This window comes from Salvelinus fontinalis, chromosome 8, assembly GCF_029448725.1.
Source record: "Salvelinus fontinalis isolate EN_2023a chromosome 8, ASM2944872v1, whole genome shotgun sequence".
Taxonomy (NCBI): Eukaryota; Metazoa; Chordata; class Actinopteri; order Salmoniformes; family Salmonidae; genus Salvelinus; species Salvelinus fontinalis.
The window spans coordinates 6,118,478-6,144,315 of NC_074672.1; the positions used below are offsets into that span (position 1 = coordinate 6,118,478).

The 25,838-nt window shown below is 41.5% G+C and overlaps 1 protein-coding gene across 1 annotated transcript; it reads left to right on the plus strand.

Moving 5' to 3' along the window:
* The first annotated feature begins 444 nt into the window (after nucleotides 1-444).
* Nucleotides 445-24,853, plus strand: LOC129860429 (zinc finger protein 883-like). The gene is made up of 2 exons (XM_055930816.1): nucleotides 445-1,044; nucleotides 20,675-24,853. The coding sequence occupies exons 1-2, from the start codon at nucleotides 714-716 to the stop codon at nucleotides 21,826-21,828; spliced, it is 1,485 nt and encodes a 494-aa protein (XP_055786791.1). The 5' UTR covers nucleotides 445-713; the 3' UTR covers nucleotides 21,829-24,853.
* Nucleotides 24,854-25,838: the final 985 nt, after the last annotated feature.

Consider the following 25,838-nt stretch of genomic DNA (forward strand, 5'->3'; position numbering starts at 1 on the left):
GAAATAAACGTCCTATTTATCAAAGGTGCATTTTGGCTGGGGTCAAAATGACTCCAAAGGATTTGAATTTGTTAAAAGTCCATTTTGATACAGAAACACTAAACCATGATTTAGATTGATTAAGAACAAGTTGATTGACAAAGTCATGAAAAATTGGAAGATTTGAATAAACCACATTTTGGCTATGATCAAAGATATGCCTCTGTGGTCAAAATGATCCATGTCAGAAGTATGGTTCAATGCAAATATGTAGTGGGTGTAAAGTTTGTTTTAATTTCACACTCATTAAACACGAATCAATCAACAAATGCTTCTCTTTGAACTACTTAATATAATATTCAACTTTTAGGAAATCAATGAAAAACACAATTTTGGTTCCTCAATTGCGTTGCCCACACCAGTCAGCAGATGGCGACGTGCGTCTTTTAGGTTCAGGCGATGCTGCTAGTGTGACGTATAATCTAGTGGACGTGGCGCTCCTTCAACAACAACAGCTAGTCAGACACCTCGGTAGCTTTCTAGCAAATATAGCTACAACATTCACGCTCTTTACACTGTTTTGGCGTATATTAGTCGCTGTTACACACTTCTGTCGTATGTACTTGTTGGCCCATTCAATTATATATTTACGTTGTTTTGATCAGCTAGCTGGTTTGCTAAGTTAGCTTAGAACTAGGCTAGTCGCTAATGCTAGCTAGCTAACATCCCCGACCATGAGTTCACTAAGCTACTCTCCTCCTGCTAAAGAAGAGGGGGTCTGCTGGACGGAGAAAGAAGCTATCATGAAAGAGGAGGTTGAAGAGAAGGATGTTACAGTACAAAAACAAGTAGAGGGTGAGGCTGCTACCGTGAAAGAAGAAGAGAAAGACGTTTCAGTGAAAGAAGAGGAAGATGCGTTCAGAGTGAAAGAGGAGGAGGATGTTACAGTAACAGAAGTGGAGGAAGAGAAAGAGGAGGAGGCAGTTTTTGGAGTGAAAGAGGAGGAGGGGGAGATTACTGTCACATTGGAGGAAGAAGAGGAGGTTGGAGATCTGTTTAACACCAGTAAGTACCGTCTCTGCAGTCGTTGAACCAATATGCAGTTTAGGGGTTCTACACTTTAATGTTGTTCTGTAGGAATGGCTGAAGCTACACTGTAATGTGTAGAACATCAAGAGTGGACCATCAACCAAACGTTAACAATTGATCAAATGCGTCCAATGACAATTCCTGAAATACTGTAGTCCTCAATATCTCCTATTAGATTAGCCCAATATGTAGTTTTAACGGGGCAATCAGCAGTTGTTACATCCATTTAGGGATTTATACATTAATATGTTCACATCTGTTTCTTGAAGAATTCACTTATAAATGCATCATGAGCTTAGTTCAACTGTCATACCCCATCAGAACCCCAAATATAAGCTTTTTTTACTCCAATGTTGTCAGTAAATATAAACAAACACCGTATATCCTCAAAACATGGTTAAAACTATATTGTTGATATCATGGATGGTTACATTTCTCCAGCCCCATCCCTCAGCTTTTTACCGAAACGGGCAGGGAGTACGCTTTGTTATTGTTGCTACTGCTGATTGATGCCCCCATTACTCCTCAAGGTCCAAGGACTGTATGTTATTTTCAGAGGTAGACTGGCTCTGGCAGGTAAAATAGTCAAATAATCCACCTAAATGTGAATCGATTCTCAATTGCGATACGTTTCTAGAAACATAAATCGCTGTACTTTCATATCACATCAAAATAATTTCACTTAATACTTTAATATCACATCAAAATAGGTAACAAGTCGCGACGCCCCAAACGGTAAACAGAATTTGTTTCTCGTAATTTCTCCTTCCTTCAGGCTTCTTTTTCTTCTTTGGACTTTATATGGCGATTGGAAACCAACTTTAAGGTGCATTACCACCATCAACTGGACTGGAGTATGGACCTCAGTTCATCTTTCAATCACCCACGTGGGTATATACCAAGACAGTCATGAAGAGGGCACAACAAAACCTTTTCCCCCTCAGGAGACTGAAAAGATTTGGCATGGGTCCCAAGATCCTGAAAAGGTAACACAGCATCGAGAGCATCCTGACCGGTTGCATCACCGCCTGGTATGGCAACTGCTCGGCATCTGACCGTAAGGCGCTACAGAGGGTATTGCGAACGGCCCAGTACATCACTGTGGCCAAGCTTCCTGCCATCCAGGACCTATATAATAGGCGGTGTCAGAGGAAAGCCCACAAAATTGTCAGAGACTCCAGTCACCCAAGTCATAGACTGTTTTCTCTGCTACCGCACGGCAAGCGGTACCGGAGCGCCAAGTCTAGGACCAAAAGCCTCCTCAACAGCTTCTACCCCCAAGTCATAAGACTGCTGAACAATTCATAAAATCGCCACCGGACAATTTACATTGACCCACCCCACTCCCTTTTGTGCACTGCTGCTACTCGCTGGTTGTTTGTTATCTATGCATAGTCACTACGCCCCCGCCTTCATGTACAGATTACTTGTACAACTAGCCTGTACCCCCGCACACTGACTCGGTACCAGTGCCCCCTGTATATAGCCTCGTTATTCTCATTGTGTTACTTTTTATTATTACTTTTTATTTTAGTCTACTTGGTTAACATTTCCTTCTTCTTGAACTGCACTGTTGGTTAAGGGCTTGTAAGTAAAGCATTTCACGGTAAAGTCTAAGTTGGTGTCTTGACGGATTTGTAAAAAACGGTTTGTCATAAAACACTATATATACAGTGGGGAGAACAAGTATTTGATACACTGCCGATTTTGCAGGTTTTCCTACTTACAAAGCATGTAGAGGTCTGTAATTTTTATCGTATGTACACTTCAACTGTGAGAGACGGAATCTAAAACAAAAATCCAGAAAATCACATTGTATGATTTTTAAGTAATTCATTTGCATTTTATTGCATGACATAAGTATTTGATCACCTACCAACCAGTAAGAATTCCGGCTCTCACAGACCTGTTAGTTTTTCTTTAAGAAGCCCTCCTGTTCTCCACTCATTACTTGTATTAACTGCACCTGTTTGAACTCGTTACCTGTATAAAAGACAACTGTCCACACACTCAATCGAACAGACTCCAACCTCTCCACAATGGCCAAGACCAGAGAGCTGTGTAAGGACATCAGGGATACAATTGTAGACCTGCACAAGGCTGGGATGGGCTACAGGACAATAGGCAAGCAGCTTGGTGAGAAGGCAACAACTGTTGGCGCAATTATTAGAAAATGGAAGAAGTTCAAGATGACGGTCAATCACCCTCGGTCTGGGGGCTCCATGCAAGATCTCAACTCGTGGGGCATCAATGATCCTGAGGAAGGTGAGGGATCAGCCCAGAACTACACGGCAGGACCTGGTCAATGACCTGAAGAGAGCTGGGACCACAGTCTCAAAGAAAACCATTAGTAACACACTACGCCGTCATGGATTAAAATCCTGCAGCGCACGCAAGGTCCCCCTGCTCAAGCCAGTGCATTTCCAGGCCCGTCTGAAGTTTGCCAATGACCATCTGGATGATCCAGAGGAGGAATGGGAGAAGGTCATGTGGTCTGATGAGACAAAAATAGAGCTTTTTGGTCTAAAAAAGTCCACTCGCAGTGTTTGGAGGAAGAAGAAGGATGAGTACAACCCCAAGAACACCATCCCAACCGTGAAGCATGGAGGTGGAAACATAATTCTTTGGGGATGCTTTTCTGCAAAGGGAACAGGACGACTGCACCGTATTGAGGGGAGGATGAATGGGGCCATGTATCGCGAGATCTTGGCCAACAACCTCCTTCCCTCAGTAAGAGCATTGAAGATGAGTCGTGGCTGGGTCTTCCAGCATGACAACGACCCGAAACACACAGCCAGGGCAACTAAGGAGTGGCTCCGTAAGAAGCATCTCAAGGTCCTGGAGTGGCCTAGCCAGTCTCCAGACCTGAACCCAATAGAAAATCTTTGGAGGGAGCTGAAAGTCCGTATTGCCCAGCGACAGCCCCAAAACCTGAGGGATCTGAGGAAGGTCTGTATGGAGGAGTGGGCCAAAATCCCTGCTGCAGTGTGTGCAAACCTGGTCAAGAACTACAGGAAACGTATGATCTCTGTAATTGCAAACAAAGGATTCTGTACCAAATATTAAGTTGTGCTTTTCTGATATCAAATACTTATGTCATGTAATAAAATGCAAATTAATTACTTAAATTAATTACTTAAAAATCATACAATATGATTTTCTGGATTTTTTTTTAGATTCCGTCTCTCACGGTTGAAGTGTACCTATGATAAAAAATTACAGACCTCTACATGCTTTGTAAGTAGGAAAACATGCAAAATCGTCAGTGTATCAAATGCTTGTTCTCCCCACTGTATATATATATTTTTTTTTTGTGTGTTGCTGACACCCCTCTCCAGAGGTGTCTCATTATTGGGATTCATTTCTGATTCCTACCTGTAGCTCACTGTAAAGTGTCTAGTGATACAGGTTAAAGGGCCCTGTTGGAGATTGGTGGTTGGTAGCGGAGTCGAGGGAACAAGCAGGGTTGGACACGGCCATGTTATTATCCCACACACAGTCTCTGTGGTTCATATGAACCCCATTCCTGGGAATTAGATTTGTTTACAAATCGCCCCTGTCTGTTACCACAGAAGGGTTCCATCTGTCCCGTTCCCAGCTAGGTTACGAGGCGCTTTGTTGCCAGTACCTATGACTGGTTCATAGGGGAAACCTCCATGCTTATTATAGAAAAAGTAATTAGAGGAAAACTACTAAAACTATTTATTAAACTGAAATAAAATAGCAAACCTGTTTGAAAAATGAAAACTATTCCAAAACTATCTTTTACTCCAAAACTAAAATAGCCTAAAATAATATTATATTAAATAATAATATTATGTTCAGTTTGAATAATTTATATCTTAACTTTGGACAAAAATAGAATTGGGTTTTAAATATTTTTTACGTGTTTTTCAAGCTTCTGAACCTGGTGGCTGGTAAATGCTGCCATGGGATGGCAATGTTTCAAATAGACCTAGCTTGTGTATCACTATCACTTGCTATCACCAGAAATACTTTAAGAAATTAGGATATTGGAAACTCCTTTCAATTCGTATTAACAGCTTAAATAAAATAACATTGGCATGAATTACCATCTGTGAACAAGAAGCACAACAATACAAATATTTCAGAGATGTGAGATAATTCACTTGTTCTCTGTAATATTGTATAGCTTTGCAATCGTGACATTATGTACTTTCAAGGAAAATAAGCATGTTTCTCGACTCGTACCCCGGCTTTAAAAAGGGATTTCGTGAGAATTAGCTTAGGAAATGCGTGTCACAGCATGACAATGTGCCTGCCTATTGAATTTGGAATGCACTGTACTGTTCATCTCTGAAACTCACTGAGGTAATTCCTTTGATACAGCAGTAGCAATACAGGGATATAACATCTACAGAAAAGACAGGAATGCTTATGGGGGAGCTGTTGCTGTATACAGAGCATTCGGGAAAGTAGTCAAACCCCTTGACTTTTTCCACGTTTTTGTTACTTTAAAGCCTTATTCTAAAATTGATTAAATTCTTAATTTAGCTAATTTATTTGGCACACCTGCATTTGGGGAGTTTCTCCCATCCTTCTCTGCAGATCCTCTCAAGCTCTGTCAAGTTGGATGGGGAACATCAATGCACAGCTATTTTCAGGTCTCTCCAGAGATTTTAGATCGGGCTCAAGTCCGGGCTCTGGCTATGTCACTCAAGGACATTCAGAGACTTCTACCGAAGCCACTCCTGCGTTGTCTTGGCTGTGTGCTTAAGGTCGTTCTCCTGTTGGACGGTGAACCTTTGCCTCAGTCTGAGGTCCTGAGCACTCTGTGGTCCTGACTAGTCTCCCAGTCCTTGCAGCTGAAAAACATCCCCACAGCATGATTCTGCCACCACCATGCTTCACCGTAGCGATGGTGCCAGGTTTCCTCCAGGCGTGACGCTTGGCATTCAGGCCAAAGAGTTCAATCTTGGTTTCATCAGATTAGAGAATCTTGTTTCTCATGGTTTGAGAGTCCTTTAGGTGCCTTTTGTCAAACTCCAAGCAAGCTGTCATGTGCCTTTTACTGAGGAGTGGTTTCCGTCTGGCCACTCTACCATAAAGGTCTGATTGGTGGAGTGCTGCAGCGATGGTTGTCCTTCTGGAAGGTTCGCCCATCTCCACAGAGGAACTTTTTGGAGCTCTGTCAGAGTGACCATCAGGTTTTTGGTCACCTCCCTGACCAAGGCCCTTCTCCCCCAATCGCTCAGTTTGGCCGGGTTATCAGCTCTAGGAAGAGTATTTAATTTAAGAATGATGGAGGCCACTGTGTTCTTAGGGACCTTCAATGCTGGAGAATTTTTTTGGTATCCTTCCCCAGATCTGTGACTCGACACAATCCTGTCTTGGAGCTCTAAGGACAATTCCTTCGACCTCATTGCTTGGTTTTTGCTCTGACATGCACTGTCAACTGTGGGACCTTATATAGACAGGTGTGTGCCTTCCAAAGGATATCCAATCAATTGAATTTACCACAGGTGGACTCCGAACAAGTTGTAGATACATCTCAAGAATGATTAATGGAAACAGGATGCACCTGAAAGCAATTTTGAGTCTCATAGCAAAGGGTCGCAATAAATAAGTTATTTCTGTTTTTTACCTGTTATCCCTTTTTCATTATTGTATGAGGATTCTATTTTTTAAATACATTTTAAAATAAAGTTGTAACGTAACAAAATGTGGAAAAGGGGAGGGGTCTGAACTTTTTGAATGAACTATGTTTTATTTAATTTAAAATGTAACCTTTATTTAATTCACAATCACGGCCGGTTGTGACACAGCCTGGACTCGAACAGGGGGGTCTGTAGTGACGCCTCAAGCACTGAGATGCAGTGTCTTAGACCGCTGCGCCACTCAGCAGCCCAAAAATCATGTTCTAGTGCTGTCCCCAACTAAAATAAAACTTGGTCAACCAAGAGTCGTCTGTTCTTTCTACCAATCGATTGGTTGAAATGTTGTATGTATTTTTCCATATACACTGCTCAAAAAAATAAATGGAACACTAAAATAACACATCCTAGATCTGAATGAATGAAATATTCTTATTAAATACTTTTTTCTTTACATAGTTGAATGTGCTGACAACAAAATCACACAAAAATAATCAATGGAAATCAAATTTATCAACCCATGGAGGTCTGGATTTGGAGTCACACTCAAAATTAAAGTGGAAAACCACACTACAGGCTGATTCAACTTTGATGTAATGTCCTTAGAACAAGTCAAAATGAGGCTCAGTAGTGTGTGTGGCATCCACGTGCCTGTATGACCTCCCTACAACGCCTGGGCATGCTCCTGATGAGGTGGCGGATGGTCTCCTGAGGGATCTCCTCCCAGACCTTGACTAAAGCATCCGCCAACTCCTGGACAGTCTGTGGTGCAACGTGGCGTTGGTGGATGGAGTGAGACATGATGTCCCAGATGTGCTCAATTGGATTCAGGTCTGGGGCACAGGCGGGCCAGTCCATAGCATCAATGCCTTCCTCTTGCAGGAACTGCTGACACACTCCAGCCACATGAGGTCTAGCATTGTCTTGCATTAGGAGGAACCCAGGGCCAACCGCACCAGCATATGGTCTCACAAGGGGTCTGAGGATCTCATCTCGGTACCTAATGGCAGTCAGGCTACCTCTGGCGAGCACATGGAGGGCTGTGCGGCCCCTCAAAGAAATGCCACCCCACACCATGACTGACCCACCGCCAAACTGGTCATGCTGGAGGATGTTGCAGGCAGCAGAACGTTCTCCACTGCGTCTCCAGACTCTGTCACGTCTATCACATGTGCGTGTGAACCTGCTTTCATCTGTGAAGAGCACAGGGCGCCAGTGGCGAATTTGCCAATCTTGGTGTTCTCTGGCAAATGCCAAACGTCCTGCACGGTGTTGGGCTGTAAGCACAACCCCCACCTGTGGACGTCGGGCCCTCATACCACCCTCATGGAGTCTGTTTCTGACCGTTTGAGCAGACACATGCACATTTATGGCCTGCTGGAGGTAATTTTGCAGGGCTCTGGCAGTGCTCCTCCTTGCACAAAGGCGGAGGTAGTGGTCCTGCTGCTGGGTTGTTGCCCTCCTACGGCCTCCTCCACGTCTCCTGGTGTACTGGCCTGTCTCCTGGTAGCGCCTCCATGCTCTGGACACTACGCTGACAGACACAGCAAACCTTCTTACCACAGCTCGCATTGATGTGCCATCCTGGATGAGCTGCACTACCTGAGCCACTTGTGTGGGTTGTAGACTCCGTCTCATGCTACCACTAGAGTGAAAACACCGCCAGCATTCAAAAGTGACCAAAACATCAGCCAGGAAGCATAGGAACTGAGAAGTGGTCTGTTGTCACCACCTGCAGAACCACTCCTTTATTGGGGGTGTCTTGCTAATTGCCTATAATTTCCACCTTTTGTCTATTCCATTTGCACAACAGCATGTGAAATTGATTGTCAATCAGTGTTGCTTCCTAAGTGGACAGTTTGATTTCACAGAAGTGTGATTGACTTGGAGTTACATTGTGTTGTTTAAGTGTTCCCTTTATTTTTTTGAGCAGTGTATATACACACCCCATGTGTTTTAATAAGATCAACTATATGTACTGAACTGGTCTGATGCTTTAAGCACGCGTTTGATTAAATAATTAAGACACGCAAATGACTCGAGGGAGCCAAGATAACCTAACCAGAAGGAGAAAAATACTGCCGTTATGCTCTTGAAGTTTCCGGTAATGGGCTACACCAGAGGTTGGCAACCTTTTCCATTTGGAGTGCCAAGTTATCTTACCATTTCTACCAATCTGCGTGCCAGTTAGGATTTTCATCTGCACATTTTACTGGAACAGTTTAATTTAATTCATAATAGTATCTCAAAATTATAGAATGTAGATTAATCTACATTTTATATAAATCTAAATGAAATTATACAAATTTAAACTGATGAGGACAGAGGGCGCTGTTTTCACTTTGGGGGAAAAACGTGCCCAATTTAAACGGCCTCGTACTCAATTCTTGCTCTTACAATATGCATATTATTATTACTATTGGATAGAAAACACTCTCTAGTTTCTAAAACCGTTTGAATTATATCTGTGAGTAAAACAGAACTCATTTGGCACAAACTTCTTGACCAGGAAGTGGAAAATCTGAAATCGATGCTCTCTTCTGGGTCCTGCCTATAAATGGGCATGATACCTATTAGTATACATGCACATCATACACCTTCCCCTGGATGTCTGAAACTGGAAACACTTATCTCCCTCACTAGCTTTAAGCACCAGCTGTCAGAGCAGCTCATAGATTACTGCACCTGTACATAGCCCATCTATAATTTAGCCCAAACAACTACCTCTTTACCTACTGTATTTATTTATTTTGCTCCTTTGCACCCCATTATTTCTATCTCTACTTTGCACCTTCATTCACTGCAAACCAACCATTCCAGTGTTATTTTTTACTTGCTATATTGTATTTACTTCGCCACCATGGCCTTTTTATATTTTTATTTATTTATATATATATTTTGTTTGCCTTCACCTCCCTTATCTCACCTCACTTGCTCATATTGTATATAGACTTATTTTTCACTGTATTATTGACTGTATGTTTGTTTTACTCCATGTGTAACTATGTGTTGTTGTATGTGTCGAACTGCTTTGCTTTATCTTGGCCAGGTCGCAATTGTAAATGAGAACGTGTTCTCAATTTGCCTACCTGGTTAAATAAAGGTGAAATAAATAAAAATAAAAATGTCAAGATGCAGTGTGAGAAAAAATGGAGTGTTTATCTTGGTCTGAGATGGAATACGTCCTCTTGGAATGACGTGTCACCCATTTCCTGTTTTCAGGAAGGCGCGAGGTTGGACCTGGATTTGCCTTCTGAATAGCTTTCGTTATAGGCGACTACTATCTCCGGCTTTGATTTTATTTGATACATATGACAATATCATCGTAAAGTATGTTTTTTCAATATAGTTTTATTAGGTTTTTGAAATTTATTCGGGACGTTCGGTGTGTTGCGTTGTGTGCCTTTGTTCAGAAAGGAGACCTTCGCGCCACTTGGCTAGTGCGCTTGCTAATTCAAGAGGGAAAATGGATGTTCTAAATCCAAACAACGATTGTTCTTGACAAAGGACACCTTGTACAACATTCTGATGGAAGATCAGCAAAAGTAGGACCCATTTTATGATGTTATTTCATATATCTGTCGAACTGTGTACTATTAGTTTTGCGCCCAGGTTTTGGGCACTCGGTCGACATAACGTAAGCCTTATGTGGTAATGAAGTTATTTTTAGAATTCTAACACGGCGATTGCATTAAGAACTAGTGTATCTATCATTTCCTATACAACATGTATTTTTTAGTTATGTTTATGAATAGCTATTTGGTCAGAATATGTGTCAGAAAAAGTGTCAGAAAAAAATCCGGACGTTGTGGGAAAAAGTAGCTATGTTAGCACAATGTATAACCACTGATTTCAGCTCTAAATATGCACATTTTCGAACAAAACATAAGTGTATGTATAACCTGATGTTATAGGACTGTCATCTGATGAACCTTATCAAGGTTAGTCAAAAATTATATATCTTTTGATGGTGTGTCACGATCGCTAACTTTTACTGCTGGGAAATGGCTTGTGTTTCTGGCTATTGTGGTAAGCTAATATAACGCTATATTGTGTTTTCGCTGTAAAACACTTAAGAAATCGGAAATATTTGCTGGATTCACAAGATGCTTGTCTTTCATTTGCTCTACACTATGTATTTTTCAGAAATGTTTTATGATGAGTATTTAGGTATTTGACGTTGGTGTCTGTAATTATTCTGGCTGCTTTCGGTGCAATTTCTGATTGTAGCTGCAATGTAAACTATGATTTATTCCTGAAATACGCACATTTTTCGAACAAAACAAAGATTTATTGAATAACATGTTATAAGACTGTCATCTGATGAAGTTGTTTCTTGGTTAGTTTGGTTGGTTCTTGGTTAGTTAGGTTGGCTTTGTGCATGCTACCTGTGCTGTGAAAAATGTCTGTACTTTTTTGTATTTGGTGGTGAGCTAACATAAATATACGTGCTGTTTTCACTGTAAAACATTTAAAAAATCGGACATGTTGGCTGGATTCACAAGATGTGTACCTTTCATTTTCTGTATTGGACTTGTTAATGTGTGAAAGTTAAATATTTCTAAAAAATATATTTTGAATTTCGCGCTCTGCCTTTTCAGTGGAATGTGGGAGGAGTTCCACTGGTGGAACACCTGAGCAGTAAAGGTTAAAAGTAACTTTTATTGCCATTGCCAACTATGTAAAAATAGCCTACATAAAGCCAACAAATTAAAATATTGCAGCCTGCAGGTAGAAAATATCCTATAAATCACATTTGCTGCACATGGCCTGTCTACAACTAACTGGAAACATTGTATCAACTATCAACTGGGTCGGCCCAAAATTGGAGATAGCAAGCTTGCAACATTGTATAAAATATTGTATAATATCAAATATTCCTGCGCCAGTGAGTTTGGGACAGACACAGCTGTCGGCTATTTGTGCAAAGAATAAGAAGTAATCAGGTATTTTATGACTTTCCACTGGATCAGAGCGTTACATTTTTCCCTTTTATGCTGAGTGGTTATCGAAAGGGCAAGAGTTAGAAATATTTTACGAAAATACTTTGAGGAACTGTTGTCATTCACAATTGATTTTGATTAGACTTTGTTTACTTGCTGTTTGAGGTGAAGAAAAAATTACTTTGAGAAGCTCCACAACTCATTAGTGGTGGTGCGTTAAGACAATCAGAAATACTATCAGACAACCGCAAATGGGCACATTCATAGGCCTAAATTTGCGCGCAGGCCAGGTAGACTAATCCTACTTCTATATGGCTAATCAGGTAGACTAATCCTACTTCTATATGCGTAATCAGGTGTGCATCCTTTCTCAACATTGACAGGAGTGTTTCAAACAAAAGACAATGAATAAATTGACAAAACTGACGCATCTTGCGGGGTCAGGTCTGGGTGGTCTGCCATGGGGTGTTTCATTTAGTATCCGTTTGGGTCGGCATGGGGAATGATTGTAATTCCCCATAGTATGTTTTACCGAAGTTGACATTGAGATATTAAAGACATGATAGATCAGACGCAGAGTATATAAAGGAGTGAGATCTGTAGAAAGACAGAGTGGCTGTGGAATGTGCTGGGTGGACGGGAGGAGATCACAGGAGTGCTATAGGGGAAGCGGATGGACATCTGTGGATTAGGCGAAGGAGGGGTTGAGGTCAGGAGGTCAGGTCAGATCCCCTGAAGGGAGTAATAAGGGTTAAGTATCCTGTTACCCTCTTCCTGTGGAACCAGGAAATGTAATGATTGGAGAGAAGGAGGAGTGTCCAAAGTGAGGTATATATACTTGTGATGGTGAGAACATGTTTTTGTCTGAATTACAGCTGTAACGACCCTTTGGGAATAATTAAACTTGGTTAAGCTTCTCTAGTGTCCGTGAGTTATTTTCTCTGAAATATTAGAACCTAACACTATAATTAGTGTTCCCTGAAGGAGGGAAACGAGGTACAACACCTGTTTGGCCCCACCCCTTCCTGGGTCGGTGAAGAGTGGTATTAAATTTAAGGAATAAACCCGAGCCTCACGCTCATCACCTGTAGAAGGCAGGGCTTCCAGCGAGGCGTGAATTTAATAGTATGTTGTACCTAGTTTCCCTCCTTCAGCGAACAGTAGTTATAGTCATAACGTTACGCTGGTCATATGATGAACTTCAACTTAAATAGGGGATCTTGCTGTCGGACAGTTTTTTTGTATTCTGAAATGCACTCGACCTACGTATCATTTAGTGGCTCCTTATGTTACGCTGGTTTTCGTGGGCACAGAAATACTAAATCATTTCAGTTTTCTAAATCCAATGGTTTTTAACTGAGAGTCATCTTGTAATCCAAGATGGCGTAGCAGTAAAATGTGCTTGTTGTAAATGTTATGTTTTTTTCATCATTTTTTGCAATATATTTCAATCTCTTTTTCAATTTTAAAATTAAATATACCTTCCAGCAACCCGCCTCACCCAATGTGATACCGATCTGCTATTTTTTAGACCTTATAGCTAGAACCTCCATCAGCAGCTAGCCAGCTGACCAACTAATTAGCTACTAGCTATTTAGTCATTGTTAGCCACTCCTAGCGGCCTTTACTTTTTTTAAAATGTGGTCGTTGACTTCTGTAATCGAAAAAGCCTTGGTTTCATGCATGTTAACATCAGAAGCCTCCTCCCTAAGTTTGTTTTACTCACTGCTTTAGCACACTCCGCCAACCTTGATGTCCTTGCCGCGTCTGAATCCTGAATCCAAAGATTCTGAAATTTCCTTCCCCAACTACAACATTTTCCGTCAAGATAGAACTGCCAAAGGGGGCGAAGTTGTAATCTACTGCAGAGATGGCCTGCAAAGTGCTATCCTACTTTCTAGGTGTAAGCCCAAACAGTTCGAGCTTCTAATTTTAAAAATGAATCTCTCCAGAAATAAGTCTCTCACTGTTGCCATCTGTTATAGACCCCCCTCAGCTCCCAGCTGTGCCCTGGACACCATATGTGAATCGATTTCCCCCCATTCTATCTACAGTTCGTTCTGCTAGGTGACTTAAACTGGGATGCCTGGTTGTTCTTTAAAAGTAATTTCCTTACCACCTTAAATAAGCATGCCCCTTTCAAAAAATGTAAAACTAAGAACAGATATAGCCCTTGGTTCACTCCAGACCTGACTGCCCTCAACCAGCATAAAAACATCCTGTTGCGTACTGCACTAGCATCGAATAGTCCCTGCGATATGCAACTTTTCAGAGAAGTCAGGAACTAATACACACAGTCAGTTAGGCAAGCAAAAGCTAGCTTTTTCAAACAGAAATTTGCATCCTGTAGCTCTAACTCCAAAAAGTTTTGGGACACTGTAAAGTCCATGGAGAATAAGAGTACCTCATCCCAGCTGCCCACTGCACTGAGGCTAGGAAACACTGTCACCACCGATAAATCCACGATAATTGAGAACTTCTGTCAGGATTTGGCCAGGATTGTTCCGGTTTTGGCTTCTAGATGCCCCCGTTGTGCTTTTTTGACCCTTTTGTTTTCCCTTGTTTCTAGTTATTATTTGCACCTGTGCCTCGTTTCCCTTGAATGTATTTAAACCCTTAGTTTTCCTCAGTTCTTTGCTCTGTGTTTGAATGTTAGCACCCAGCCCTAGCGATGCTGTGAACATTTGTTGCTCCAGTTGGACTCTCTTGTGATACTGTTATTGTTCTGTTTTTGTTCTCGTTTATTTATTTTGGATTATCTTTTGAGGCTTTTTCCTGCTGTACTTACCACCTTGTGGAGTTACCTTTTGACTTGGAGGATTTCCTTCTTCTCTTGGAATTACTTTTGATGTTGTGGATTTATATTTTTGCCTGAAGAACTTTCCTTTTTTCTTTATTTAAACACCGTCTCAAGTACTGCTGTGTCTGCCTCATCTTCTGGGTTCTGCCGACTATTAGTGGCTCAGTTTGCGAAGTGACTGTTTCTCACACCGGAGACCCGAGTTCGTAACCGGGTCCTCCATGCTTTCCTCCTGGCTACCCCAATCCCGGTCAACAGCTCCCCACTCCCTGCATCTACAAGCCCAAACCTCCCCAGCTTCTCCTTCACCCAAATCCAGATAGCTTATGTTCTGAAAGAGTTGCAAAACCTGGACCCGTACAAATCAGCTGGGCTAAACAATCTGGACCCTCTCTTTCTAAAAAATTATCCGCGGCCATTGTGGCAACCCCTATTACTAGTCTGTTTAAACTCTCTTTCGTATCGTCCGAGATTCCTAAAGATTGGAAAGCTTCCGCGGTCATCCCCCTCTTCAAAGCGGGTGACACTCTAGACCCAAACTGTTACAGACCTATATCCATCCTGCCGTGCCTTTCTAAAGTCTTGGAAAGCCAAGTTAACAAACAGATCACTGACCATTTTGAATCCCGCCGTACCTTCTTCGCTGTGCAATCCGGTTTCCGAGCTGGTTACGGGTGCACCTCAGCCACGCTCTAGGTACTAAACGATATCATAACCGCCATCGATAAAAGACAGTACTGTGCAGCCGTCTTCATCAACCTGGCCAAGGCTTTCGACTCTGTCAATCACCGTATTCTTATCGGCAGACTCAACAGCCTTGGTTTCTCAAATGACTGACTTGCCTGGTTCACCAACTACTTCTCAGATAGAGTTCAGTGTGTCAAATCGGAGGGCCTGTTATCCGGACCTCTGGCAGTCTCTATGGGGGTACCACAGGGTTCAATCCTCGGGCTGACTCTTTTCTCTGTATGTACCAACGATGTTGCTCTTGCTGCGGGTGATTTCTTGATCCATCTGAGCTATCTGAGCAGCTTACCATTCACTGCAGCTGTACACAGCCCATCTGTAAATAGCCCATCCAACTGCCTACCTCATCCCCATGTTTTTATTTACTTTTTTTGCTCACACCAGTATTTCTACTTGGACATCATCATCTGCACATCTATCACTCCAGTCTTAATGCTAAATTGTAATTACTTTGCTACTATGGCCTATTTATTGCCTTACCTCTGTACTCCATTTGCACACACTGTATATAGATTTTTCTATTGTGTTATTGACTGTACTTTTGTTTATCCCATGTGAAACTCTGTTGTTTGTGTCACACTGCTTTGCTTTATCTTGGCCAGGTCGCAGTTGTAAATGAGAACTTGTTCTCAACTGGCCTACCTGGTTAAATAAAGGTGAAAAAAAACAAAAATGTATGAATTGTTCATGACGTCCTCCAGGGATAAAAAAAAAAAAAAATCTTGTTGAAAAGTGATATATAAATACAGTAAAGTAAAATAGTGTTTTTTTTAGACAACTGCGAACTTGAAGGAGTGAGTGATGTCATAGTAAGGCATTCAAGGAGTTGGCTTGATGGGAAGTCGTGATGTCATCCAATAGGCGACTGATCTTCATGTGAATATTCATTATTCTTTTTAAAATCCTTCCTGTTCTGTCAAGTTGGTTGTTGATCATTGCTAGAAAGCCATTTTCAAGTTTTGCTATAGACTTTCAAGACGATTTAAGTCCAAACTGTAACTAGGCCACTCAGGAACATTCAATGTCATCTTGGTAAGCTCCTCCAGTGTAGATTTGGCCTTGTGGTTTAGGTTATTGTCCTGTTAGTACAGTTTTTGTATTCAGATCACTGAGATGCACTCTACCTACGTAACATTTAGTTTCCTTATATTACGCTGGGAAAACAGTTTTCATTGGCACAGAAATTCTAAATCATTTCAGAGTATGCAAAATCCAAAGGTTCTAACCGAGAGTCACCTTAACTTTATTGACAACACCCAAATGGATACTGTGATTAACACGGTTCTTCAAAAATTACACATAATTCTTAATACTGTAGCTGTTTTGTTAGTCACATGTTCAACTATCTTGAAAATAAAGGAGAGCCGCACACTAAAGTATTCCCTTAAACGGATGTTTCTAAAAAAATTAAACATGTCTACCTTAACATCAAAATCGTTGCACTGGGTTGTAGGCACAAAAGATAACCCTTTATTAAGCAAAGAGACATGGGCAGGGCTCAATATCTTGCTTGATAAATTAAAGACACTCTGTCCCGTGGGTTCTGGGACCGTGTGAACGGTCTCCTCTGCCTCTGATAGTCGTTTCTTCTTACCCCGTCGGGTGCGGCATCTCGTCGATGCGCATGCCTGCGGCCACCTCCGCCCTTCCGTCCATCCAGTCTCTCTTTGAAAAAAAACTATCACTGGAAGCCGATGAGGCGCTGGTTGTAGAGTGTTGATCAGACGGGGGTGGATCGAAGTTAGCGGCATCCCTCCTGCGTCTGCCATGGAGAGGAGGAGCAGGACCTCCCTTGTCAGGGTTTCTCCAGAAGTAGACTTTGTCCTCGGCCTTGTCTTTTTTTGTCTTGGTTGAATTTCTTGATTTTAAGTTCCTTTATTTCTGTAGACAACTTGTCCTGGAGCGCTTGGTTAGTTTTCATCAGTTCATTGAATATGCCATCATCATTAACAGCTATTTGTAGAGCTGTTGCTTACCTAGACATACTCCGTCTCCTTTTAGAAGCAAGAGTTATTTTATTCCTCCAACCAATCGCAATCACTCTATCGAGACATATTGTAGACTTGTTGAAAAAGATGTTGCTCATCTCCTTAAGAACAAACAGGAGTCCAAATCTTTCCATAATTTACCTAAGGAGAAAAAACAAGCTTTGCTTGATTTTAAAATCCGATACCTCAGTCCTTATTCGTCCTGCCGATAAGGGTGGGTCGGTTGTACTGATGGATAGGACAGTTTATGTAAATGAGTGTCATAGACAACTGCTTGACAACACCTTTTACAAGAAACTCAGAAGTGACCCTGCTTCCCAATTTCCGAACACTATCGTTACTGTCCTAGATGGGTATTTAAGTTAAGCAGTATGATCTCTATCATTGAATCTCTTGATCCTCTCCCTGAGAATACCTTGTTAGTTACTTTTGATGTTGAGTCGTTGTACACAAATATTCCACACGAGGGCGGTATTGAAACTATGGAACATTTTATTTTGCAACGTGACCCTAATGAACTACCTTCCAGTGCATCATGCATTATAACATTGGCTGAATAGTACTCACACACAACTATTTCATGTTTCTAAATTATTTCTTTATTCAGACGAAGGGTACTGCTATGGGATCCCCCATGGCTCCTTCCTATGCTAATTTGTATGTGAGTTACATGGAGAAACAGTCTATTTTCAATCCTCTCAAAAATGTTTTCTTGATTAACATCATTATTTGGAAACGGTATATTGATGATATTTTTGTTCTATGGAGGGGTGATGCAAAACAGCTCCAGGCGTTCTATGCTTTTCTTAACTCCTGTTCTGAACATTTGAGATTTACTATGCAATCTGATACACCTCAAATCACTTTTCTTGATCTTCTGATCTTGTGTGAAAATAATGTTCTATACACTGATCTTTACAGGAAACCTACTGATCGTAACAGTTTGTTGAGAGCTGACAGTTGTCACCCACTTCCCTTGAAAAATAGTTTGCCCTACAGCTAATTCTGTCGAATCAAAAGAATTTGCAAAAAACAATCAGATTTCGACAGAAATATGGCTGAGACTCAAAGAAAGTTCAAGGAGAGGGGGTACAAATATGATCAGATTAATATTGCCATTGAGAAAAAAAACTAAAAACTAGACATTACCCTTTTCAAGGGTAGTCTCGCAAAAAAACGCGTTCTTGCATTCTAACTACCCGCTATTCAAAGCGCTCTGAACAAATTAAGGGAATCGTTCACAAACATTGGCACATTCTAAAATCCGATGATAGTCTCGGTAATGGGCCACTCAGGAACATTCAATGTCATCTTAGTAGAAATCTCAGAGACCAATTGGTACACTCTGATTTAACCCCCCAAGATATTCCTGAACAACGTCTATTTGCGGCCCTACTGGATGGAAATCACAAGTGTAATGGCTGTGCTCAATGCAATGGCACTTATAAATGCAGATCCTTTAAACACCCACAAACAGGGAAATCAATCCCAATCAAAGGCGTTATTACGTGCTCCACTAAGGCAGGTATTTATCTTATAACTTGTCCTTGTGGTAAAAATGATGTGGGTAAAACAAAGCGCGAATTAAAAGTATGTACCTCAGAGCATCGTAGCACCATTAGGTGCAAAAACTTGACTTACCCAGTTGCGGCCCACTTTTTGGAGGCAGGCCACTCGATTTCGTCTCTGCGTTAAATTGGCATCGAACATGTCACCCTCCCTAGGAGAGGGGGTGACCTTGATAATTGATTGTTAAAACGAGAGGCTGCCTGGATCTTTAACTTAAACACCCTTGCTCCCTTCGGTCTCAACGTAGACTTTGATCTGAAGCCATTCTTGTGATTATTGTGACTTTGCCATTGTAATTGTTTGTAAGCTTGTGTAGTCTAAAATGAATCTATGATCGTATGCTATCCATTTGTTTTTTGTATGCTGTTCTTTGTATGCCATTTTAATATTTGAGAATTAACCAATGATATTAGGCCCCTCTTGGCCATGATTACAGACACCTGTGTGTCTATTGACACTATATAAACGAGTCATCCCACAGTGTTTGTGATTATACCCTGCTGAAGACAGCTTGGCTGTCGAAACGTTGGATATTATATTTTTGCATCTGAGCTCCTAGAGTGTGCGGCTCTCCTTTCAAGTTTTCTACTCCGCTAGCCAGCACCTCGCCTAAATAGGTGTGCGTTTATTTTTCTTCTAGACATGTTCAACTATCATCAGCTGATCCAGGAAATCATTTTCTGAATGACAGTCAAATGACAAACATCACAACATGCAAAAACAACCAAAGTGCTTCTTCATTCATTACTCTGGTAAAGACAGTTATGCCGTGCTCCACGTTGGATCCAACATCCCTAACAAATTGATGTTTATAGTGTGTTATTGTCTGCTTGATTTACAGTAGGGTCTCGTTAGTCTGTTTGGACACAGAGATACTTACCTCATAATGTGTAGAGAACTGTTCCTTGATGGATAGGCTATTGTACAACACACAGAGCTATTTTCCTATATTTGTTGTTAGGTGAAGTTATGGGTCCTACAGTAGGTCTATGTTATTAGGTGAAGTTATGGGTCCTACAGTAGGTCTATGTTATTGTTAGTGTAAGTTATGGGTCCTACAGTAGGTCTATGCTATTGTTAGGTAAAGTTATGGGTCCTACAGTAGGTCTGTTATTGTTAGGGGAAGTTATGGGTCCTACGGTAGGTCTATGTTATTGTTATGGGTCCTAGAATACACTATGTATGTCATGCAACAACAACCAAAGTGCTTCTTCGTTCATTACATAGGTAGATTCGTTGTTAGGTGAAGTTATGAGCCAATTTAGCAAACAGTGTACAAACCCTCATTGTCAGGCTGATGGAAAAGCTAGCCAAAGAGCATTTTACTGGTTGAAGTGTTTTTTAAGTACAAAGCGGTTGATTTGCGATGATGACACAAACATTATTTTAAGCAGGACATTCAAACGAGCCTTACAATTTTAATCCAAAGTAGTGTGAAATGCACTCATAAGCAACCTGGAAATGGAGGTTACTCCCCTGAGATTTCCCATATTCACATTCAGAATACATTGTGAAAAACTAAAATCTTTGCTCACCATTTTTGCTCCTGGCAGATATACTACATCCATAACTATCGGTTCCTCATTAGCAGGGAGGAGTTTCTACAACCAAATTGCATGTGCATCGCCCTCATGCCGCAATTTTAGAAAACACAAAATGGGGCCTATATTGGAGACCAAAAGTCGTCTGGCACACTACTTAGAGTTTCAACAGCATGAATAACTTATTTCTAGTCTACAATCTTAGATGTTACTACTAATGTGAAAACAAGACAAAATATGACTGTTCTTGCTCATTTTAAGACAAATGTCAAATAATTATTACATTCAGTACAGACGTCAATTGTTGTACAACATCATGGCTACACTGTTGGCATCACCTTTTACAGTAGATGTCTGCTGTTGTGGGCCTTTAACCATCTGTCTGACTTTGTTGTTCACACAGGAGAGAGACGGGACTATCGTGGATCCTCTGGGGAGCCTCAACAACCTCATGATGCTAACAAGGCAGAGAAGAGTCTCTCCACATTAGAACACCTCAAGAAACACCCGCAGAGATCCACAGGGAAGAATCCTCACTGCTGCGCTGACTGTGGGAAGAGATTCACCTCCTCAGCAGGCATTAAAATTCATCAGAGAACACACACAGGAGAGAAATCTTATAGCTGTACTCAATGTGGGAAGAGTTTTACTCGTTCAACCAGTCTGATGTCACACCAGAGAACACACACAGGAGAGAAACCTTATAGCTGTACTCAATGTGGGAAGAGTTTTACTCATTCAGCCAGCCTGATATCACACCAGAGAACACACACAGGAGAGAAACCTTATAGCTGTGTTCAATGTGGGAAGAGTTTTACTCAGCTAAGCAGCCTGATATCACACCAGAGAACACACACAGGAGAGAAACCGTATAGCTGCGGTCAATGTGAGAAGAGTTTTTTTACATCTGGCCATCTGAAGATACACCAGAGAACACACACAGGAGAGAAACCGTATAGCTGTAATCAATGTGAGAAGAGTTTTTTTACATCTAGCTATCTGAAGATACACCAGAGAACACACACAGGAGAGAAACCTTATAGCTGTGGTCAATGTGGGAAGAGTTTTACTCAGCCTAGCAACCTGATTTCACACCAGAGAACACACACAGGAGATAAACCATATAGCTGTGATGAATGTGGGAATAGTTTTAGAACTGTGTGTAATCTGACTCATCACCAGAGAACACACACAGGAGGGAAACCTCATAGCTGTACTCAATGTGGGAAGAGTTATTTTACATCTAGCAATCTGAAGATACACCAGAGAACACACACAGGAGAGAAACCTTATAGCTGTGATGGATGTGGGAAGAGTTTTACTCAGCGAAGCAGCCTAAAAACACACCAGAGAATACACACAGGAGAGAAGCCTTATAGCTGTACTCAATGTGGGAAGAGTTTTGCTTACCAAAGCAGCCTGATATCACACCAGAGTACACACACAGGAGATAAACCATATAGCTGTAATGAATGTGGGAAGAGTCTTACTACTTCGAGCAATCTGACTCTTCACCAGAGAACACACACAGGAGAGAAACCTTATAGCTGTACTTAATGTGGGAAGAGTTTTGTTCAATCTGGCAATCTGACAGTACACCAGAGAACACACACAGCAGATAAATCTTATAGCTGTAATCAATGTGGGAAGAGTTTTACTCAGTCAAACAGCCTGGTACAACACCAGATAACACACACAGGAAATAAATCTCGAGATAATCTGATAAAAGATCTCTGATCAAGTAATAGAAAATACATACATGAAGGAGTTGTTTCATGATATCAATGAATTAATGTCACAATGTAGAATGTTAACACATTCTAGTAGGAGTATTTGAATGATGTCACAATGTAGAACCCTAAACGTTTGCCCCCTTATCAATTGATTTCAACATGATATGGATATTAGCCTCAGGGGGAAAATCCAGGCCCTGAATTGGAAGAGTACTGTTAAGATTTTTTTTTAAATGTACTAACAAAAGAGTTGTGTTACACTTACCACGTTGGTGACCCACTTGAATCATAATGCAACACTTCAAAATGTAGCGAGCTGTTTTCTACAAATTGTCCTCTAACCAGGGATGTACACCAGGGATGTACACATTACTCCCAGATTCCGTGTGGTTTTTGTTTTAACAGGACGTGCAACCTCATCTCCCTCCTCTCGCACAAATGATTTTAGCATGATATTGAGGATTTATGACAAATTTGTCTTGCGTTCCTTTGTTTAGCAACCCCTAAATCTAAATGCATCACTCCAAAATTTAGCTGACTGTCTTCTGCAAGTTGTCCTCTAACCTGTAAGCTAAAAGATATCTCCCATTTCCATGTTTTTTTTTTTATGTTAGTTTCAACAGCAAGTACAACCTGATTTCCCCCCCTAATCGATATCAGTGATTTATTGCTACTTGTCAAAACAACAGCGTTTTTGGTGCTTGTGCAGTTTATAAGGTTCTTGTATAAGTACATTCAAGTAATATTATTATTGTGGCAGATGTTTGTGAATATAGTACATTTTATGTTTATTTTTTCAATTTATCACAAACTGTTTATGCATTTGGACTATTGATTTTTGACACGTTAAAACTGTGACATTGGGGCTATCCCACCGAGCAAAATGTCGTTGAAAATAAGACATTGCCCGACATACACTATAAGTTTGGTTTTAGTTGAAAGTGAAAGTTGGAAATAAATCTATTTAATTTCAACGTACTTGCAGCCTATACACATGGTCTCAGTATAATAAATTGGCCTATAATCAATTTTATGAACAATCCTACATCACTCCAGTATTTATTTACAACATTCAAGTGCTAATTGTCTTTATTCCACTACTGAAGAAGCATGACTCAAATCACCTACTCATATTTCAAACATTCAGCCTGACAAAAGATATATTTTATGCCTCACCATTAAGTGAATTATTGCTAATACATATTAACAAAGGGGTCTACATTTGGTTTAGATTTTTCATGTTAAATATTCATGTTAGATTTAGTAACCGTAATTATTTTTGCAACCAACTGACAATTTTTGGGTACAATTATATTGACATTGTTGCCCTGCTTTTAGAATATCAGGGTTCATTCTCAGATGTGCCAACCCAAATGTACTAGAGCATGACATTGGGGACTGGGCCCTGATCCAACAACATGCCTATTGAGGGAACCCTGAAAAGAGAGAAAAGCTCCGCAGTGAGGTGGAAAGTTACTACAGATATTGCAGGAGTTTCCTCTTGAAATCAGACATGTCTGTGGTAAGGACAACTTGGTTGCTGATTGTCTCAAAGGTGAGCAGTCAAAAAGATTTGTGTTTAGCCAGTGCGTTACAATGGATCACAATTTATTTTGACTGCATGTTTTTCCTATTGGAGATGAGTTTTGTTTGGGCTCGTTTCAAGGGGACGAGAGTTCTAGAAGCTAGGGAGTTTTAGGATTCTATCGAAAGAAAAGGGATTAAAAAATAATACAATATGTTTTTTGTTGTTGACGCATGTTGATAGTTAGTAATTACTTTCTTTTCTCATCGCTACAACTCCCGCACAGACTCGGGAGAGGCGAAGGTCGAAAGTCATGCGTCCTCCGAAACACAACCAAGCCGCACTGCTTCTTAACACAGCACGCATCCAACCCGGAAGCCAGCACCAAGGAGACACCGTACACCTAGTGACCTAGTCAGCGTGCACTGCGCCCAGCCCGCCACAGGAGTCACTAGTGCGCGATGAGACAAGGATATCCCTGCCGGCCAAACCCTCCCTAACTAGGCCAATTGTGCGCCGCCCCATGGGCCTCCTGGTCTCGGCCTGGTCTCTTGGTTCAAGCCTGGGCTTGAACCAAGAGTCTCCGGTTGCACAGCGATGCAGTTCCTTAGACCACTGTGCCACTCGGGAGCCTTGAAGTTGTTTTCTGTTGGTGGTAAGCAAACTTGTCCAACAAAAACATAGGATATATTTGTTGTCTTAAGGGGGAAGGTGTTACAGGCTTTGGTTTTTCCATTTATGTTTTGAGGTTGGACTTTAGCACGTATAGCTCATTAGCACGTAGGACGCCCTGATTGGTGTCACCTCTTTAGCCACCTGTGCTGGCTTGTCCATCTTGTTAGTGGGAAGGTGTTTCACCTGAGCTGGTCCAGGTTCTATTTAAGAGTGTCTGGCCCAGTGCTCCAGTTGTCTTGATAGATGTGGAGAGTCAACACCTTTAGTTGTGCTACCTTTTTGGTTTGCTTCCTGTCTTTACGTTTGGTGTGGGTTTTTCTTTCGTTTGCCTCTTCTTGGGCAGATTTAGTGGGTGGCTTTTACTTCCCAGTTGTTGTCACTAGTCAACTTTCAGTGGACACTCCCATAGTGTCTATCAGAGACCCTCCTAAAAAACAAGCTTATATTTTGGGTTGGATATTATTCATATTTTAATCAATGGCATTTCCTTAGAATGTTCATTAGTCTTTCAGTTGTTATTCTTCTGTTTTTTATCCTCTTATGTTTGTTGTGTACTAAATATTTCTGTTTATATTCATCGTTTTTTTTGTATGAAGTCATTGTTGCATCCATGTCTGAAATGTGGTGTATAAATAAAGCTTGATTTGAACATATTGTAAAACAAATTAACCCAATGACCGACCAATCAACAGACTCTTGGTATCCCCCTTGTCCCTTTCCCAATGTCATGTACTAGACCAGGTACTGTGTTACAGCTGCTCTCTCCTCCTCAATGCCACGAACTAGGTCCAAAGCCCTCTCCTCCACGGTTTCCCCAACCTAAACTCACTGAGATGAGGTCCAAAGCCCTCTCCTCCACAGTTTCCCCAACCTAAACTCACTGAGATGAGGTCCAAAGCCCTCTCCTCCACGGTTTCCCCAACCTAGACTCACTGAGATGAGGTCCAAAGCCCTCTCCTCCACAGTTTCCCCAACCTAAACTCACTGAGATGAGGTCCAAAGCCCTCTCCTCCACGGTTTCCCCAACCTAAACTCACTGAGATGAGGTCCAAAGCCCTCTACTCCACGGTTTCCCCAACCTAAACTCACTGAGATGAGGTCCAAAGCCCTCTCCTCCACAGTTTCCCCAACCTAAACTCACTGAGATGAGGTCCAAAGCCCACTCCTCCACGGTTTCCCCAACCTAAACTCACTGAGATGAGGTCCAAAGCCCTCTCCTCCACAGTTTCCCCAACCTAAACTCACTGAGATGAGGTCCAAAGCCCTCTCCTCCACAGTTTCCCCAACCTAAACTCACTGAGATGAGGTCCAAAGCCCTCTCTCCCACAGTTTCCCCAACCTAAACTCACTGAGATGAGGTCCAAAGCCCTCTCCTCCACAGTTTCCCCAACCTAAACTCACTGAGATGAGGTCCAAAGCCCTCTCCCCCACAGTTTCCCCAACCTAAACTCACTGAGATGAGGTCCAAAGCCCTCTCCTCCACAGTTTCCCCAACCTAAACTCACTGAGATGAGGTCCAAAGCCCACTCCTCCACGGTTTCCCCAACCTAAACTCACTGAGATGAGGTCCAAAGCCCTCTCCTCCACAGTTTCCCCAACCTAAACTCACTGAGATGAGGTCCAAAGCCCTCTCC